At 41.0% G+C, this 21190-nt stretch overlaps 1 protein-coding gene across 3 annotated transcripts in view; it reads right to left on the bottom strand.

Moving 5' to 3' along the window:
• Window positions 1-21190, bottom strand: part of LHFPL3 (LHFPL tetraspan subfamily member 3) — a 98474-nt gene that overhangs the window by 39169 nt on the left and 38115 nt on the right. For 2 of the 3 annotated variants that reach the window (XM_077264745.1, XM_077264743.1), the window contains exons 2-3: window positions 19007-19243; window positions 195-221 (exon numbers count right to left, since the gene is read on the bottom strand). In XM_077264745.1, coding sequence (XP_077120860.1) covers window positions 205-221; window positions 19007-19243 — 254 coding nt within the window. In that variant the 3' untranslated portion in view covers window positions 195-204. The remainder of the gene's footprint in view (window positions 1-194; window positions 222-19006; window positions 19244-21190) is intronic. The other variant, XM_077264744.1, reaches the window with a different exon arrangement.

The raw sequence follows: 21190 nt of genomic DNA, 5'->3' as shown, positions 1-21190 counted from the left end.
AACGATATATTAATACTTTCCATTAGGGCCAGGCGTTTATAAAAGCTGTGACACGTAAAATGTACAAATTAGCTAACACTGTCAAACCACAGGATTTCAACAACAAGCCATGCAAATATAGAAGCAGAAGCACATAGAAACATTTCACAGCATGTGCCATGCTTGGACATTAAATATCCGCATGTTGTACATACCTCAGAAATTTTAGGCATTTCCATCATCTGTGAAGAAGGGAAAATATGCTTGTTAGGGAGTAACTCTGTTAGCAAACCAAATGATTGGAAAATGTATTTTGTGAAAGTAGAGATTTTGTATGTATAGTTACTGGTGCAATTATGTACGGTATTTGATTCCACAGAACATGTATAAGTAACAAAGATATCTAGATACGAAAATGTGAACTTTTCTATTAAATAAAGATTACCTACCAATATTTTAAGATTCTCTTGAGAATTTCCCAAGTGAATTCACAACTAAAATCATTTTTCAACAGCTCTATTGTACTGCTGGAAGCCTAGATAAAGCAGAATGTCAACCCTGCACATAGATAAGGCCCTGCGTGCATCTCCCCTGTCACTTCCTAGGATCTGGTGGAGGCGGCTGTACTCTGTTTTGCAATCTATTCCTGGAGACTGAAATAATCTATTACATTTCTCTATCATATGACTTCTATTCATTTCAGCTGCCATAAAATGTACATACTCTGCTGTATTGTCTACACACGAAAAAAGTATGTATGTATCTCGAAATTAGCTGCCCTCAGAAAAGCATAAACGAAAAGAGAATTAACACATTATTTCTATTCTACAGCTTTACTTTTAATTATTAAAACCAAAAATCAAATACATGAAAAATTCAATTGCTATTGCAGGTAAAAACAGGATAAATGCTACTTATCTCTCCTGCCCTGTTTATTTCACTTTCTGTGACAATGATAACCATTATATTGCACAACATACTCCATAGCACTTAATAATTCAAGGGGTTCAAGTACAGACAAAAACACAATAGATAACGTTTTTTTTATATTATTATGCTTTGCTTATATCCATCATATTCCACAGCACTTTACATACATTATCATAGCTGTCTCTATTGGAGCTTACAATCTAAATTCCCTATCAGTATGTCTATGGCGTGTGGCAAGAAACCGCAGTACATTAAGAAACCCATGCAAACATGGGGAAAACATACAAACTCCCTTGCAGATGTTGTCCTTCATGGGATTTGAACCTAAGGCAACAGTGATAACCACTGAGCTACCATGCTGTCCATATATACTAAACACAGATAAGACCATAAAGGATGCGGGCAATGTGAGACATATTGCTGGACTAAAGGAACACACGTGAAGAATAATATCTAAATTGGTCATAAAAGAAAAGTTGGGGGGGCATAGGCTGGATATGGAGGAGTAGAGTCACACGTCTCTCTGTTCCCATCCCTGGACAGGCTCCAAATCCTGTATGACTCATCAAGACTGGCCAAAACATTGCCAATGCCTGCAGAGGAAAGATTCATTGCAAACTAATTTCTGCCCCTCTACAGCGAGTATTACCAGCTTTTTCAGTAGTTCAGCTTCTTCGCCTCCTACTCCAGAGAGATCCAAAATGGCGTTGGCTCTTCCTATCCAGGACTCGCTCATCCTGACGACCAACGATGGGAGCATCACTTCTTTCCTTCACCTCCTGCAGGTCAGGTACTGTCTCCACTGGGGAAGAACAAACGCCTAGATGTTGGGGCTTCGGATACCCCAGGTACCTCACTGGCTGCGCAGGACAGTCTTCCTCCTCCTAAGATGGCAGATGAAAGACACACATCCCCAACACTTAGATGTGTCTCCTGTGATTAGGAAGGGTCCCAGTGCTGTTCATCCGGCTCAGATATCACTCAACTTTCCCTGCATAAGCTGGCATTAGAGCCACCTGCAGACACTCTCAGCTCCCCAGAAAGGGGATCTTTCTCTGCAGTACTGCGCCCTTCTTCCCCTGGGCACTCAGGGGGAGTTTACAAGAAGAACCCCTAGAGTGTAAGAAAGTGTAGGTGGATCGCAGAGACCGCATACAAGCTATCCCAACCAGGGAAGACATGGAGAACTATGTCTCCTGAATTCTCATATAAGGCTAAATCTGCTTCCATAAGAGTGGAGAAGCAACAATTACCAGAGGGTAACTTCTACTGAAACACAGCTGCTACTGCACAACAATTGAATGCTCATGTTTGTTCATGACATACCCAGGGATGCATTGCGCGAAAGACCTAGGATGATGTCGCGGTCACGCGACCGTGACCTCGCAAAGATCCTTTGCTCAAAGCATCCCTGGGAACGGAACGTACCGGGAGTGCCCCTGAGGAGATCGGGGGCTGTCAGAAAGTGAGATTAAACATATTTTTTATTTTTTTTATTATTTTTAACATTCTATGTTTTACTATTGATGCAGCATCAATAGTAAAAAGTTGGTCACACTTGTCAAGCACTCTGCTTGACAAGTGTGACCAACCTGTCAATCACTTTTCCAAGCGATGCTTCAAATCACTGGGAAAGCGCAAGCATTCTGCAAGCTAAAAACGCTTGCAAAACGCTTGTGTTTTGCGGGAAAATGCATGCGAATTCGGCATGCGTTTTACCCGCGGCGGGGAGTTGCGGAAATGCTGCGGACATTTCCGCAGCATTTCTGCAACGTGGGCACATAGCCAAAGAAAGCATTCTAATCAAGGCTCGTAAGATGGACACTATACTCTACCAGGAGTCTCATGTCCAGCTTATGCCAGCTCTAACGCGTCACATGCTATAACAACAGAAGGTTCTGAGACCACTTCTAGAGGTGTTAAGACAATGCAACATTCTATACTCCTGGATATTTCTGTTTTGTGTCCAAGTTCGTCACTCTGGATCATTGCATGTCTTTCACTACTCTAGCAACATAGCAGCCTTCACCTCGGAAATAGGGATCCCTGCTATTTTCATCTAATCAACTGACTGGTTGGACCTTCCTGGAGGTCCTAAATTAGATAACACCCCGCAACCACAAGGAGAACAAGGTGTTAATCCAGAGGAGAATTCAGAAGATGGAGTGACAGAGATTCTGCTCCTCCTCCCCAGGGCTGAACTTTTTTCTCCCTTTATTTCTCACTGTTCATTTTATCAGTTTGTAAAGCTGATTAATTTATTTAGGGATGCTGACTTACTGTCACCCTAGAGTTGTACATCAGTGGCAGTTCTGGTTAAAAATACTGCTGTTAGTAAACTCATATAGATAATATACTCAAATGTGTTTTTTTCTTTATCTTAAATTAAGGCTAGGGTTTGGTTGTTGGTCTGGAGGGGGGGGGAGGGTGGTCCTCTGTATAAAGCCTGCCTCCTTCTATGTGATTTACACACTGCAGATCAGGTGTAGAATATATCTATACCCTTTTTTCCCTCCTGCTCCTTTTTTCTTTCTTTCTCTACACTTCTCAATTCTGTGATTGGAGGTGCACCCTGGTCCCTGAATTTTTAGGGGTGGAGGGATTACCACTGGTTTAAACCTTTCTTTCTTCCTCTCCCTTTTCACCCTTTGTTACATAGTTATAGTTTCAATTAAAATTGGGATTTGGATTATTTGGATGAGTGGACATTTTATTGCTGGTCATGAACATAATGCATAAATATTATATGAAACAGAAGTTTACCCCTTTCACCGCAAAGTATGTTTCCACTTTCCTGACCAGGACAATTTTTTAAATTCTGACCACTGTCATTTTATGAGGTCATACCTCTGGCATGCTTAAATGGATCCCACTGATTTTGAGATTGTTTTTGCAACATATACTTCATGATAATTGTATAATTTCTTTGGTATGACTTACGTTTATTTGTGAAAAAAATTTGAAATTTGGCAACAATTTTGCAATTTTCAAAAATTTAAATTTTTTATGCCCTTAAATCAGAGAGCCATGTCACACAAAATGGTTTATGAATAACATTTACCACGTCTACTTTACATCAGCACAATTTTTATAACAATTTTTTTATTAGGAACTTACAGGTGGTTCTCACAAAAATTAGAATAGTATCAAAAAGTTAATTTATTTCAGTTCTTCAACACAAAAAGTGAAAGTCATATATTATATAGAATCATTACAAACAGAGTGATCTACTTCAAGTTTTTATATCTGTTAATGTTTGTGATTATGCTTTACAGCAAATGAAAATCCAAAAGTCTTTATCTCAGTAAATTAGAATAATTAACACAAAACACCTGCAAAGGCTTCCTAAGTGTTTAAAAAGGTCATATAGTCTGTTTTAGTATTGTCCACAATCATGGGGAAGACTGCTGACTTGACTGATGTCCAGAAGGCAGTCATTGACAAACTGCACAAGGAGGGTAAGCCATAAAGGGTCATTGCTGAAGAAGCTGGCTGTTCACAAAGTGATGTATCCAAGCATGACCTTAATGACCTGGCCGTTTTTGCAATTCTGACCAGTGTCCCTTTATGAGGTAATAACTCAGGAACGCTTCAACGGATCCTAGCGGTTCTGAGAAGGTGTTTTCGTGACGTATTGGGCTTCATGTTAGTGGTAAATATAGGTCGATAATTTTTGCGTTTATTTGTGAAAAAAATTGAAATTTGGAGAAAAATTTAGAAAATTTCGCAATTTTCAAATTTTGAATTTTTATTCTGTTAAACGAGACAGTTATGTGACACAAACTAGTTAATAAATAACATTACCCACATGTCTACTTTACATCAGCACAATCTTGGAAACAAAATTTTTTTTTGCTAGGAAGTTATAAGGGTTAAAATTTGACCAGCGATTTCTCATTTTTACAACGAAATTTACAAAACCATTTTTTTAGGGACCACCTCACATTTGAAGTCAGTTTGAGGGGTCTAAATGGCTGAAAATACCCAAAAGTGACACCATTCTAAAAACTGCACCCCTCAAGGTGCTCAAAACCACATTCAAAAAGTTTATTAACCCTTCAGGTGCTTCACAGCAGCAGAAGCAACATGGAAGAAAAAAATGAACATTTAACTTTTTAGTCACGAAAAAGATCTTTTAGCAACAAATGTTTTATTTTCCGAAGGGTAAAAAGAGAAACTGGACACCAAAAATTATTGTACAATTTGTCCTGAGTACGCCGATACCCCGTATGGGGGCTGAAACCACTGTTTGGGCACATGACAGGGCTCGGAAGGGAAGGAGCGCCATTTGACTTTTTCAATGAAAAATTGGCTCCAATCTTTAGCGGACACCATGTCGCGTTTGGAGAGCCCCTGTGTGCCTAAACATTGGAGCTCCCCCACAAGTGACCCCATTTTGGAAACTAGACCCCCCAAGGAGCTTATCTAGATGCATAGTGAGCACTTTGAACCCCCAGGTGCTTCACAAATTGATCCGTAAAAATGAAAAAGTACTTTTTTTTAACAAAAAATTTCTTTTAGCCTCAATTTTTTCATTTTCACATGGGCAACAGGATAAAATGGATCCTCAAATGTGTTGGGCAATTTCTCCTGAGTACAATGATACCTCATATGTGGTCACAAACCACTGTTTATGCACACGGCAAGGCTCAGAAGGGAAGGAGCGCCATTTGACTTTTTGAATGAAAAATCAGCTCCAATCGTCAGCAGACACCATGTCGCGTTTGGAGAGCCCCTGTGTGCTTAAACATTGGAGCTCCCCCACATGTGACCCCATTTTGGAAACTAGATCTCCCATGGAACTAATCTAGATGTGCGGTGACCACTTTAAACCCCCAAGTGCTTCACAGAAGTTTATAACGCAGAGCCGTGAAAATAAAAAAATAATTTTTCTTTCCTCAAAAATTATTTTTTAGCCCTCAATTTTTTATTTTCACAAGAGTAACAGGAGAAATTGGACCCCAAAAGTTGTTGTCCAGTTTGTCTTGAGTTCTCTGATACCCCATATGTGGGGGGGAACCACTGTTTGGGCACACGTCGGGGCTCGGAAGGGAAGTAGTGACGTTTTGGAATGCAGACTTTGATGGAATGGTCTGCGGGCATCATGTTACGTTTGCAGAGCCCCTGATGTGCCTAAACAGTAGAAACCCCCCACAAGTGACCCCATTTTAGAAACTAGACCCCCCAATGAACTTATCTAGATGTGTGGTGAGCACTTTGAACCCCCAAGTGCTTCACAGAAGTTTATAACGCACAGCCGTGAAAATAAAAAATAATTTTTCTTTCCTCAAAAATTATGTTTTAGCAAGCAATTTTTTATTTTCACAAGGGTAATAGGAGAAATTGGACCCCTAAAGGTGCTGCCCAGTTTGTCCTGAGTATGCTGGTACCCCATATGTGGGGGTAAACCAATGTTTGGCCACACTTCGGGGCTCAGAAGGGAAGTAGTGATGTTTTGAAATGCAGACTTTGATGGAATGGTCGGGGGCGTCACTTTGCGTTTGCAGACCCCCTGATGTGCCTAAACAGTAGAAACCCCCCACAAGTGACCCCATTTTGGAAGCTAGACCCCCCAAGGAACTTATCTAGATGTATGGTGAGCACTTTGAACCCCCAAATGCTTCACAGAAGTTTATAACGCAGAGCCGTGAAAATAAAAAATCATTTTTCTTTCCTCAAAAATTATGTTTTAGCAAGCAATTTTTCGCAAGGGTAACAGGAGAAATTGGACCCCAATTGTTGTTGCCCAGTTTGTCCTGAGTATGCTGGTACCCATTATGTGGGGGTAAACCACTGTTTGGGCGCACGTCAGGGCTCGGAAGGGAGGGAGCACCATTTGACGTTTTGAACGCAAGATTGGCTGGAATCAATGGTGGCGCCATGCTGCGTTTGGAGACCCCTCATGTGCCTAAACAGTGGAAACCCCTCAATTCTAACTCCAACACTAACCCCCCATCACACCTAACCCTAATCCCAACTCTAGCCATAACCCTAATCACAACCCTAACCCCAACACACCCCTAACCACAACCCTAACCCCAACACACCCCTAACCCTAACCACAACCCTAACCCCAACACACCCCTATCCCTAACCATAACCCTAACCACAAGCCTAATCTTAACCCTATTTCCAACCCTAGCCCTAATTTCAACCCTAACTCTAATTCCAACCCTAACCCTAAGTCTATGTGCCCACGTTGCGGATTCGTGTGAGAATTTTTTGAAAAATACGCAGGTAAAATGCACTGCGTTTTACCTGCGGATTTACCGCGGATTTCCAGTGTTTTTTGTGTGGATTTCACCTGAGGATTCCTATTGAGGAACAGGTGTAAAACACTGTGGAATCCGCACAAAGAATTGACATGCTGCGGAAAATACAATGCAGCGTTTCCGCGCTGTATTTTCCGCACTATGGGCACAGCGGATTTGGTTTTCCATAGGTTTAAATGGTACTGTAAATCTGATGGAAAACTGCTACGAATCCGCAGCGGCCAATCCGCTGCGGATCCGCAGCCAAATACGCACCGTGTGCACATAGCCTAATTCTAACCCTAATTCTAACCCTAGCCCTAACCCTAGCCCTAACCCTAGTTCTAACCCTAGTGGAAAAATAAAAGTAAATATATTTTCTTTATTTTATTATTGTCCCTACCTATGGGGGTGATAAAGGGGGGTTCATTTACTATTTTTTTTTATTTTGATCACTGTGATAGGTTTTATCACAGTGATCAAAATGTATTTGGAACGAATCTCCCGCCCGGCAGATTCAGCGGGTGCACTGCGCATGCGCCCGCCATTTTGGAGGATGGCGGCGCCCATGGAGCAGACGGACGGACACCGGGAAGTCGGTAAGTATGAGGGGGGGATCAGGGATCGGAACACGGGGGGAATCGGAGCACAGGGGGATGGGATCGGAGCACGGGGGAGCGGACAGGAGGACGGGAGAGCGGACACGTGGACGGAGGGGAGCGGAGCACAGGACTGGGGAGGCGATCGATGGCGGTGGGGGGGCAGATCAGGGTTTCCAGCCATGGCCGATGATATTGCAGCATCGGCCATGGCAGGATTGTAATATTTCACCAGTTTTCATAAGAGAAATATTACAAATCGCTCTGATTGGCTGTTTCACTTTCAACAGCCAATCAGAGCCACAGGGGGTGAAGCCACTCCCCCTGGACTGAAGTACCACTCCCCCTGTCCCTGCAGATCGGGTGAAATTTGAGTTAACCCTTTCACCCGATCTGCAGGGACGCGATCCCTCCATGACGCCACATAGGCGTCACAGGCACCGACTTTCATGACGCCTACGTGGCGTCACAGGTCGGGAAGGGGTTAATGGAAAGTTGAGTGGAAGGAAAAGTGTGGTAGAAAAAGGTGCACAAGCAATCGGGATAACCACAGCCTTGCAATCGGGATAACCGCAGCCTTGAAAAGATTGTTAAGAAAAGGCCATTGAAAAATTTGGGGGAGATTCCCAAGGAGTGGACAGCAGTCCACTGGAGTCATTGCTTCAAGAGCCACCACACACAGACGTATCCAGGATATGGGCTACAAGTGTCGCATTTCTTGTGTCAAGCCACTCATGACCAATAGACAACAACAGAAGCGTCTTATCTGGGCCAAGGAGAAAAAGAACTGGACTGTTGCTCATTGGTTCAAGGTGTTGTTTCAGATGAAAATAAATTTTGCATTTAATTTGGAAATCAAGGTCCCAGAGTCTGGAATAAGAGTGGAGAGGCACACAATCCAAGCTGCATGAGGTTTAATGTGAAGTTTTCATAATCAGTGATGATTTGGGGAGCCATGTCATCTGCTGGTGTAGGTCCACTATGTTTTATCAAGACAAAACTCAGAGCAGCTGTCTACCAGGAAATTTTAGAGCACTTCATGCTTCCCTCTGCTGACAAGCTTTTTGGAGATGGAAATTTCATTCTCCAGCAGGACTTGGCACCTGTCCACACTGCCAAAAGTACCAATACACGGTTTATAAACAACAGTATCACTGTGCTTGATTGGCCAGCAAACGTGCCTAACCTTAACCCCATAGAGAATCTATGGGGTATTGTCAAGAGGAAGATGAGAGACACCAGACCCAACAATGCAGACGATCTGAAGGCTGCTATCAAAGAATCTGGGCTTCCATAACATCTCAGAAGTGCCACAGGCTGATCGCCTCCATGTCACACCGCATTGAAGCAGTAATTGATGCAAAAGGAGCCCCGACCAAGTATTGAGTGCATTTACTGAACATACATTTTAGTAGGACAACATTTCGGATTTTAAAATAATTTTTCAAGCTGGTGTTATAAAGTATTCTAATTTACCGTACTGAGATAATGACTTTCGGGTTTTCATTGGCTGTAAGTCATAATCATCACCATTAACAGAAATAAACACTTGAATTAGATCACTCTGTAATAACTCTATATACACTAGTGACCAAAATTGTGGATACACTTGAAGTTTTTAATAATTTTCGAGGCTTCTGAAACTATCAACGATCTTACTTGCTTGATTACGTAATTATATTTATAGCCTAGGCATGCAATCTGACTTGTTTTTGATATTTTGTCGGTAGTTTTTATAATTTTGACAAGAAATACTGGACTTCGTTCTCTGTGAGTAAAAGTCATACATTTTTAGTTATATGTTAACTTTTCTTTATGTCCGCATTAAATTAAAAATAGTGTTTTAAAGCTACAGTCGTCACTTGATCCTTTCAGTAGAGGTCCTACAAGATTTAATTTCTTTACAAACTATTGAGAATTTTTGTTTCTTGTATTTTATTAATATTTAAATTTATTTTTTTAACTGAATAATCATAAATGTCTATTTTGAGCTCACAAACTCCTGAATGATTTTTTTTTAGACTTTAATCATGCCAGCCACAAAGAGGTCTGATTGGTCTCCCAAAAAGAGAGCTACGGCAATTGTTTTGAGGAAGGAGGGATAGAGTTTCAGAGAAATTGCTAGGAAGATGGGTGGTGGAGTCACTGCTTCTGGAGTGCAAAAGCTGTGTTCACGTTTTGCTGATAGTTGCAGCATCAAAACTAAGAGTGGAAGAGGAAGGAAAAAGGCAGTAACTCCAAAAACAGACAGAAGAATTGTTAGGTTAGCCTTGCAAAACAGAAGAGCATTAGCCAAGGAACTCAACCAGTTCTTTCACGATGGAGGAGTTTCGGTGTCGGATAGAACAATACATCGCCGATTACTTAATGCTGGACTGAAAGCACAAGCATCAAGGAAAAAGCCATTCCTAAATCTTAAACAGGGAAGTAAGAGAATTTCCTGGGCCAAAGAACATCTTAGCTGGACAACTGGAGATTGGAAGAAAGTAATCTGGAGCGATGAAACAAGAATATCAATTTTTGGTAGTGACGGAGTGCGTTATGTTCAGAGAAAGTCAAAGGAAGACTGTCTTTCAGAGTGTATTACAGCTACAAGAAACATCCTGAGAGTGTTATGATATGGGGCTGTATGTCCTGGCATGGAATTGGGAGAATACAGGTCCTTGAGGGAACTGTAAATGCTTTGAAATATATTCACGATGTCATTGAACCAAAGCTCATCCCATTAATTTGTGACCTTGGCAAGGAACAGATCGAAATTATTTTTCAACAGGATGGAGCACCATGTCACACTGCAAGGCAATGTCTAAAATGGTTTGAAAGCAAACAACTTTCTGTGCTTTCATGGCCAGGAAACAGTCCTGATCTGAACCCTATCGAAAATCTGTGGTCAAGATTAAATCGATTGGTTTCTAGTAAGTTATATACAAAAAAGGTTTCACTCTATCATGTTAAAGCATGTCAATGTGAAATATATGAAATATGAATAGCAATATGGATTTGAATATTAGGAAAAAAAATGGGACGCTTAGCATAGAATTTGGCCAAATGATATCTGCCCATCAACCACCGTCAAGGTTGTCTCAAAGACTGATGGGTCCCTACTAGTGAGGAGCGAGTATACTCGTTGCCCGGGTGGTCTCTGAGTATTTGTGAGTGCTTGGAGATTTAGTTTTTGTCCACGTAGCTGCATGATTTATGGCTGCTAGCCAGCCTTAGTACATGTGAGGGTTGCGTGGTTGCTAGGGAATCCCCACATGTATTCAAGATGTCTAAAAGCTGCAAATCATGCAGCTGCATCAACAAAAACTAAATCACGAAAGAACTCACAAACACTCGGAGACCACTCAAGTGTGCTCACGAAAACCCGAGCAATGAGTATACTCGCTCATCATTAGTCACTACATGTGTGAATACCTCTCTTAGGCTGATGTCTGAATTCCTGGATGAATGTGGACACCTCTGTCAGCAATGCCTGCATTTATTGGTAAGTAGGAACCTACTATAATTAAAATCACCACATGTTGAAGGGCGGAGTGCTCGGTCAGTAAGCTAAAAAAAACTGACTGGCCCATCCAGACTAGTGTGAATAGGTGCATACCAGGAGGAGCTACCTCCATATACAATATACAAAAAAAGGTTGCACTCTATCATGCTAAAGCATATCAATGTGAAATATATGAAATATGTATGAATAGCATAAGAGAGGTATTCACACACATAGGGACCCATTAGTCTTTGAGACCACCTTGACGACGGTTGATGGCAGATATAATATGGCCAAATTCTATGCTAAGCGTCCCATTTTTTCTTCCCAATAGTCAAAAGCCGTATTGCTATTCATATTTCATGTATTTCACATTGACATGCTTTATCATGATAGAGTGCAGCCTTTTTTGTATATAACTTACTAGAAACCAATCGCTTTAATCTTGACCACAGAATACAGTGCAACCTTTTTTGTATATTGTATATGGAGGTAGTTCCTCCTGGTATGCACCTATTTATACTAGTCTGGATGGGCCAGTCAGTTTTTTTTGTCATTGGTTTCTAGTAAGCGACCGAGCAACAAACAGGTATTGATTGCAGCTGTTATCAGTTCCTGGTACCATGTTATAACCACAGAGAACCTGAGAAGTCTTGTTGAATCAATGCCAAGGAGATGCAAAGCTGTTACCAATGCTAAAGGATACCCTACACCAGGGGTCTCAAACTGCATTCCTCGAGGGCCTCAGACCTTGCGTGTTTTCAAGATTTTCTTAGCATTGCACAAGGTGCTAGAATCATTCTGTGCAGGTGATTAAATTATCACCTGTGCAATACAAGGAAATCCTGAAAACATGACCTGTTTGCGGCCCTTGAGGAATGCAGTTTGAGACCTCTGCCCTACACGCTAGTAAAGAAAAAATAAATAGGGATAGAATTAAATTAACATATTAGGACGTGATATTTTGTTTCGGCCATGCCACCGTTCTTACAGAAGTAATGAGATATTTTATGTTATGGTGACATTTTTTCTCTGTAGAGGTGTTCTAATCTACCTTAGGCTACTTGAGGCATTATTGTTATAAACACTTTGTATGACTGCATGCTAAAAACTTTCAAAAATGACAAAAATTTGAAGTGCATCCACAATTTTGGCCACTAGTGTAATATATGAGTTTCACTTTTTGTATTGAAGAAATGAAATAAATTAACATCCTGATGATATTCTAATTTTGTGAGAAGCACCTGTATAAGGGTTAAAAGTTGACTTGAGATTTCTCATTTATTCAAAATGTACAAAACCATTTTTTTAGGGACCACATCACATCTGAAGTGTCTTTGAGGGGCCTATATGAAAGAAAATACTCAAAAATGACATCATTCTAAAAACTGCACCCCTCAAGATACTGAAAATCACTTTCAAAAAGTGTATTAACCCTTCAGGTGCTTCACAGCAATTAATGGAATGTGGAAGGAAAAAATAAACATTTAACTTTTTTTCACAAAAATTTTCCTTTAGACCCAATTTTTTTTACTTTCACAATGGTAACAGGAGAAAATGGATCACACAATTTGTTGTGCAATTTCTCCTGACCATGCCAATATACCATAAGTGGAGGAAAACCACTGTTTAGGAGCACGGCAGAGCTCGGAAGGGAAGGTGCGCCATTTGCCTTTTTAATGTAAAATTTGCTGGAATAATTAGCGGACGCCATGTCGCGTTTCGAGAGCCCATGATGTGCCTAAACAGTGGAAGCCCACCACAAGTGATACCATTTTGGAAACAAGACTCCTAACAGAACTTATCTAGATGTTTACAAGCACCCTGAACCCCAGATGATAAAGAAGTTTATAACGTTGGGCCTTGAAAATAAAAAAATAAATCACATTTTTCCCACAAAAATGTTTTTTAGCTACAAATTTTGCATTTTCATAAGGGTAACAGGAGAAAAAGAACCTCAAAATTTGTTCTGAAATTTCTTCTGAGTTCACCGATACCCCATATGTGGTTGAAAACTACTTTTGAGGCACAGTGCAAAGCTCAGAAAGAAAGGAGCGCCATATTATAGTGCAGATTTTGCTGCACTGGTTTGAGGGTGCCATGACACATTGTGAGAGCCCCTGAGGAGCCAGAACAGCAGAACCCCCCATAAGTGACCCCATTTTACAAACTATACTCCCCCAATGAATTCATCTAGGGGTGCAGTGATCATACTGACACCACAGGTGTCTCACAGACTTTTATACCATTGCATGGAGAGCCCAACAAACAGGCTATCCATGCATGTGTTGTGACTGTGACACAGGCGCGACTGTGCAGCTGCGGCGCCGGTCAGCTGACTGGCCAGTGCGATCCACGAAGCCTGGTTCCCTCTGCAGCTTGCCGAATAAGAGGGAACCCGAGCAAATTCGTTCATCTCTAATTGGCAGCTACGAAGTTTAGAAACACGTAAAAGTTCACAAGTCAAATAACCTTTTAACTGATACATTTTCACTGTATAACAAAAACAATTCCACCTAGATGTATTCTATTTCCATGAGGTCGAGCAGTTTTATACTTATGGAAGAATCATTGCTTAGTTCAAGAATCTAATTTGTTTCTGCAGAAATTGTGCATTTCTGTAAATAAATAGCTATATAAAATACATACATGCGCTAGAATATTCAATAGACTGGAAAGTGCAAACTAGTTTTGCTTATTAATTGCAAACGGAATCTTCCTAGTAAATCAAAATAATTTGCTCACAAATGAATAATGGTTAAATGGTCAGAAAAAAATTAAATGTAAATGTAATAACAGATGAAATGAAGATGTAGGAGCTATCACATTTTCGGATTAATATCACATATTTTGCCTGATCCTTCACAAATAGTGCCTCAGTTTTATTTTGCAAATTGTGTAAAAGCTTCTTATTTAAGTGTCAAATTGTTGTTACGACAGTCTCATAAAAGACTTAGATTCAGCATTAGGAAAGGGTAACACAACTACAAATTTTCTCATCCAAGATAATCAGGCCGATTATGATAATTGCACTTTGATCGAACTCTGATCAGAGTTTGAACATAGCGCGATCCGACTTTCTCAGATGCAGAGATGGAAATCTTCTACGCTCTGTCAGTCCGTGAAAATCAGATAGCTTTCACATTTCATCCAAGTGCGTTCTGATTTGTTTGATGGGCCCATTGGTTTGCATCATGGCCGAGTGTGATCCGATTTATGGATGCAAATCGTGCATGCAGCAATTTGTTCTTCGTACAGACTCGGTCCAAGGAAAAAAACGGACATGTGCACAGCCTCATAAAATAAAATTGGTCCAAGTGCGATCCGATGTTTTGTAAGATGACACTTGGACTGAAAAAGCGGTCATCTGTATGAGCTCTTAGGGTATGTGCACACGTAGATGGAACCTCTGCGGATTTTTCCGCACCTGTTTTGAGAAATCGACAGGTAGAAAGCACTGCGTTTTACCTGCGGATTTACTGGGGATTTTATGCATTTTTTGTGCGGATTCCACCTGCAGTTTTACACTTGCGGATTCCTATTATGGAGCAGGTGTAAACCGCTGCGGAATCCGCACAAATAATGAACATGCTGCGGAATAAACAACGCAGCGTTTACACATGTTTTTTTTCCGCAGCATGCGCACTGCGGATTTTGCTTTCCATAGGTTTACATGGTACTGTAAACTCAGGGAGAACGCATGGATCCGCAGCAAGATCCGCAACGTGTGCACATACCCTCAAGATGAGTGTAGTGGGAACTTTTTCTTATTTAAAAAGAGATAATAAGTAAAGTGGCCATAGCAAGAGCATTGGTTATCTACAGTAGTATCCCCTGTACTTTAGCTAAGGTTTTGTTTGTCGACTGAGTTTATAAAAAAATGGGAGAGTTTTCACAGCTTATGGAAATTTCACAAGTTATGGAACAGATGGATAAAGGGTCAAATTAACCTTGCTGAAGGAAGATGTATTTTGCTTTTTCTCCCTTTTTTGTGACCTACAAATAGGGAATGTGCACATGTGAAGTATTTGCAGCAGAAACGTCTGCACCAAAACTGCTGCACCAAGCTGAATTTTAAAGTAGCAGCAAAAAGAATAAGATTTCTGAAATCTCATGCACATGCTGCTTATTTTTTCCTTGCAGATTGGAAGCAGTTTCAAATTTGCCTCACGTCAATTCTTTCAGAGTCTTTGCAGCGATTTTCACTCATTCAAATAAAGAGGGAAAAAAACTAGTAAAAATTGCATGCAGAAAAAAGTGTCAAATAAGTGCGCATTTTACATAGCATTTTCCTGCCATGTGTTTTTGCTTCAGAAATGTTTGCTACTAATACTTTTGCTGCAAATACTATTGATTCATTAAATAATAATTAAAACGACGGTTGCACTTTAATATGCACACCCCCATGAGCAGGATTTGGGAGTTCAGTAGTTTTCTTTCTTTGAACTGCAAATCATCACAATGTAACAACACACTTGCACTTGATATAATCTAAAAAAACAATTAATAAAAAAATGTATATTTTAATTAACTTCCATTCAATTTTTGTTCCATTCATTTCTATAAGAAATGTTGTCTTTTCCCATTTTATTCCCAAGAGCATAAAGTACCTATAGGGAGCAGCTCTAAATTTGGGTAGTGCCAATGCAGATATAATTTGGGTAATGCCAATGCAGATATTACCCTTATTAGTAATAATGAGTTATGACTAAGAACCTAGGAGCTAGGATTGGAAACCGACTCCAAACATGTTTTTGTTATTGTTTTTTTTTTTATTGTTGGATTTTAATACTATGGATTAAATATTACTCCGCCAAATGTTAGGGTTTTGTTTTGTTTTTTTAAATCTGTCACACAGTTTCAGAGATATAGGCCTTTTTAGGCCGGCGTCACACTGGCGAGTTTTACGGACGTAAGAGCGCAGAAACTACGTCCGTAAAACTCGCATTACATACGGCACAATTATTCTCAATGGGGCTGCTCCTATTAGCCGTATATTACGGTTCAGTATTATACGGCTTTCTACGGCCGTACAAAATCGCAGCATGCTGCGTTTGTCAGCGTATTGCGCAAATAATACGCCAATGAAAGTCTATGGGGGCGAGAAAAATAGGGATTCCACACGGACCTGCAGTGTGACTTGCGAGAAATACGCAGCGGTGTTAGTGAAAAGTCGGTAATTCAATTGCCGGCTTTTTCCTTCTCCTTCACAAACCCGACATGATATGAGACATGGTTTACATACAGTAAACCATCTCATATCCCCATTTTTTTTGCATATTCCACACTACTAATGTTAGTAGTGTGTGTATGCAAAATTTGGGCGCTGTAGCTGCTAAAATAAAGGGTTAAATGGCGGAAAAAATTGGCGTGGGCTCCCGCGCAATTTTCTCCGCCAGAGTGGTAAAGCCAGTGACTGAGGGCAGATATTAATAGCCTAGAGAGGGTCCATGGTTATTGGCCCCCCCGTGGCTAAAAACATCTGCCCCCAGCCACCCCAGAAAAGGCACATCTGGAAGATGTGCCTATTCTGGCACTTGGCCACTCTCTTCCCACTCCCTGTAGCGGTGGGATATGGGGTAATGAAGGGTTAATGCCACCTTGCTATTGTAAGGTGACATTAAGCCAGATTAATAATGGAGAGGCGTCAATTATGTCACCTATCCATTATTAATCCAATTGTAGGAAAGGGTTAAAAAACACACACACACATGATTAAAAAGGATTTTAATGAAATAAACACAGCGGTTGTTGTAATAATTTATTGTTCTCGCAATCCATTTGCAGACCCTCGCTTGGAAAAATAATAAACGCACAAGATACATACCTTCTGGTGAACCGTCTCGTCCCACGAGGTAATCCATCTGAAGGGGTTAATTAATATTACAGGCAGGAGCCCTGCAAATGCAGCTGTGCTCCGTGCCTGTAATCCCCGGCGAATGAATGAAATGTAGGTCATTGACCTACATTTCCTTCAGTCGCGGTGATGCGCCCCCTGGTGGATGTCCTCATATGACCTGGAGCGTGGGAAAAAGTTCCCAGGCTGCAGTTCATGAGAACATCCAGCAGGGGCGCATCACCGCGACTCAATGTAAGTACAGATCCAGCTTTCCTTTCAGCACCCGGGGATTACAGGCACGAGCGAGTGGTTTATCCCAGCTCTGCCTGTAATATTAGTTAACCCCTTCAGATGGATTACTTCGTGGGACGTGATCTGACATCAGAAGGTATGTATCTTGTGCGTTAATTATTTTGCCAAGTGAGGGCCTGCAAATGGATTGCGAGAACAATAAATTATTACAACAACCGCTGTGTTTATTTCATTAAAATCCTTTTTAATCATGTGTGTGTGTGTGTGTGTTTTTTAACCCTTTCCTACAATTGGATTAATAATGGATAGGTGACATAATTGACGCCTCTCCATTATTAATCTGGCTTAATGTCACCTTCCAATAGCAAGGTGGCATTAACCCTTCATTACCCCATATCCCACCGCTACAGGGAGTGGGAAGAGAGTGGCCAAGTGCCAGAATAGGCGCATCTTCCAGATGTGCCTTTTCTGGGGTGGCTGGGGGCAGATGTTTGTAGCCAGGGGGGGGCAATAACCATGGACCCTCTCCTGGCTATTAATATCTGCCCTCAGTCACTGGCTTTACCACTCTGGCGGAGAAAATTGCGCGGGAGCCCACGCCAATTTTTTCCGCGATTTAACCCTTTATTTTAGCAGCTACAGCGCTGAAATTTTGCACATACACACTACTAACATTAGTAGTGTGGAATATGCAAAAAAAAAGGGGATATGAGATGGTTTAATGTATGTAAACCATGTCTCATATCCTGTCGGGTTTGTGCAGGAGAAATGAAAAGCCGGCAATTGAATTACCGGCTGTTCACAGATATCGCGCTGAATGAAATATAAATACAGAATATATATATATATGTGTCTCAATGACATATATATATACATACTGTATATATGTTTTAATGAACATTTGAGCACATAAATCCATTAGATGTCGGTTTTGCAAGCCTGCGCGAAAATCTCGCAGTACGGATGCCATACGGATTACATACGGAGGATGCCATGCGCAAAATACGCTGACACACCCTGACTACGGGTCACTATTTTGGGAACATTTCACCGTATTTCGGCCGTATTACGGCCGTAAAATACGGACCGTATTGTCTTACGCCGAGTGTGACGCCGGCCTTACTTAGTGATAATTTATATGGACTTTACTAGGGGGGCGTTACTCACAGGATAATAATAAAAAGCAGCTTAGTAACACAACCTAAAAGAATCTCATCAGTAGCACCCAAATGTAACTAAATAAAAAGGGCCGCATCTCTGGAACTCTATGATGGATTTAAAAACAAATAAAAAATAGTACAGTCAGTGGAGCTGTGGAAGTTACTAAGAGCTAAAGCTGGCCACTTTTCACCTGGTGGTGACGTCCTTTTTGATAGCTTAGATTTTTCCCAAAGCAAATAAACTCATCTAATACCTAGAACAGTCACAGAAAATTTTTCATGCACTTTTACAATATACTCTGTTGCATTATTGATTCCAAAAATACATCACTTATGCAATTTAGTTCAGTTGAGCTGTACTTCGTGAAATAACTGTAAGGCTATCATAGAATTTCATTCACAATTGAAAAAAATCTATTCTGGTGTGGAAAATAACAGACTGCACTGTGTTGCATTGTCTCTTGGTACATGTTAGATGTTCCTATTTTGTATAAAGAAATGACACTTACCTTTTGTTTCAAGTTTAAGCTGCTCAGCCATTAAGGTGTCTAATCTGTTACCGAGCACAAAGGCCAGAAATGATAAGATGAGAGCGTCCAAAATTCCAATGATAGCCAAAATGTATGCCCAGCGCACTGAACATGCACCAAGGGAGTACTTATCGGTCTTTTCACCACACATGCGCCTGACTTCATCTGCATCCCAACCATCAGGAAATATCATACAACCAAGTACAAGGCAAGCAGCTGGGAACAAAAGAAATAATCACATTATTAAGGCATTGCAACAAGAGAAAAAAATACTCATGCCGTTAAAATATTACAATTTTAACATTTAAAGAGTTTTTCCCATCTTCATACTATTGGATCGTACTTGTAAAAACAAGCCCTTTTGTAATTTACTGTTTATTAAAATACTGTTTATTAAAAATGTTATCAATTCTCAAAATAATAACACTTTTCTTTTCAGCACATTGTCTAGGACACCGACCAAGACTGAACATGCATAGTGCTTACAAGCTCTCTTCTATTGATCCTGTAAGCACTGCTTTGAAGCTGTCCAGAATCACTGAAGCTCCAAGGCCGGGGTCACACTTGCGTGTGCAATGCGAGAAACTCGATTGAGTCTCTCGCATCAATTCCTGGCGCTGCTGCCGGCGGTTCAGACCGGAGAATTCAGCCTCATAGAAATACATGCAGCCGCACGCTCCGGTCCCGAGTGCCGGCGGCAGTCCAAGGTATTGATGCGAGTGTCTCGCATTGCACACGCAAGTGTGATACCAGCCTATATCTTGGCCATCTTCTATCTCCTTGGCAATGAGCTTTAAACAAAAGAAAAGTATTAATGAAACTTTTATTAAAGCGATCCCGTCACCAGGCTTGGCCGCTATAAGATACGGCCGCTGACTTTGACTTTCAGGGCTTATCTACACCATTCTATAATGCTGTAGATAAGCCCCTGATCCAACCTGAAAGACAAGAAAAATAAGTTTTATTATTCCCCCCCCGGGGGGGCAGTCCAGTCCGATGGGTGTCGCAGGCCTGGGTCTGGCGCCTACCATCTTCTTGCGATGCCGCCCTCCTGCTTGCTTATGGCTCCCTGACATCGCGCTCCTGCACAGGTGTACTTATCTGCCCTGTTGAGGGAAGAGCAAAGTACTGCAGTGCCCAGGGGTCAGGAAAGGTCACAGAGGCCCAGCGCCTGCGCACTGCATACTTTGCTTTGCCCTCAACAGGGCAGATAAGTACGCCTGCGCAGGAGCGCGATGAAGCAACAGGAGGGCAGAGATCATATGAAGATGGAAGGCGCCGGACCAGAACCTGCGACACCCATCGGACCGGAACGCGCCCCCTGGGTGAGTATAATGAAACTTATTTTTCTTATCTTTCAGGTCAGATAGGGGGCTTATCTACAGCATTATAGTCCCAGTCCTTTTGTCTGCCCTTATTCACACTGATGTCAACATTGACACATGGTAATGTATTAATATTAGACAGTGTAGGACTGTCCGGATCAGAGTTACCTTGAGGTGGTGGAATGGCTTTTGTGCTATTTTTTGATCAAAAACAGTATTACTAAAAACTCTGTGTTATTTAAATGCACTTTTGCTTTTTTACTTATTTACAGCAAGGTTTTTTTGCTCACTTTTTCTATTGTAGGTTTTATGTGCTTTGTGGCCAATGTTAAAATGCGTTTGACTTCTGCATGTGTACTAATTCAAGTTAAGCTCAATTTTTTTTTGTTTTAAACATTGTAATGCATAGAAGAACCATTGCAATTGATTTCTTTTTTCATATTAGAAAATCACTTAGGGTAAAAAATGAAAAACTGACAAAACAGTGATGAAAATTGGATCAAAAATACTAATGAAAATCAAAAAAATTTTTGCACTGCAGAAAATCTCTGAAGTCTTAATGAGGAGTAATTTTGTGATTTTCCACTATTTACTTTACATTTTAAGTTAGGTTCACACTTGAGCTGGCCTTAATTAGTTCTGCCATTTTTACTGGAAGAAAAAAAAACACTGCATGCTGTTTAAAGGTACCTTCACACTAAGCGACTTTGCAGCGAGAACGACGACGATCCGTGACGTTGCAGCGTCCTGGATAGCGATCTCGTTGTGTTTGACACGCAGCAGCGATCTGGATCCCGTTGTGATATCGCTGGTCGGAGCTAGAAGTCCAGAACTTTAT

The sequence above is a fragment of the Ranitomeya variabilis genome, chromosome 5 (assembly GCF_051348905.1).
Source record: "Ranitomeya variabilis isolate aRanVar5 chromosome 5, aRanVar5.hap1, whole genome shotgun sequence".
Lineage (NCBI taxonomy): Eukaryota > Metazoa > Chordata > Amphibia > Anura > Dendrobatidae > Ranitomeya > Ranitomeya variabilis.
The sequence above is the reverse complement of the archived record's forward strand: the minus strand, read 5'-3'. Positions and strand labels throughout refer to the sequence as shown.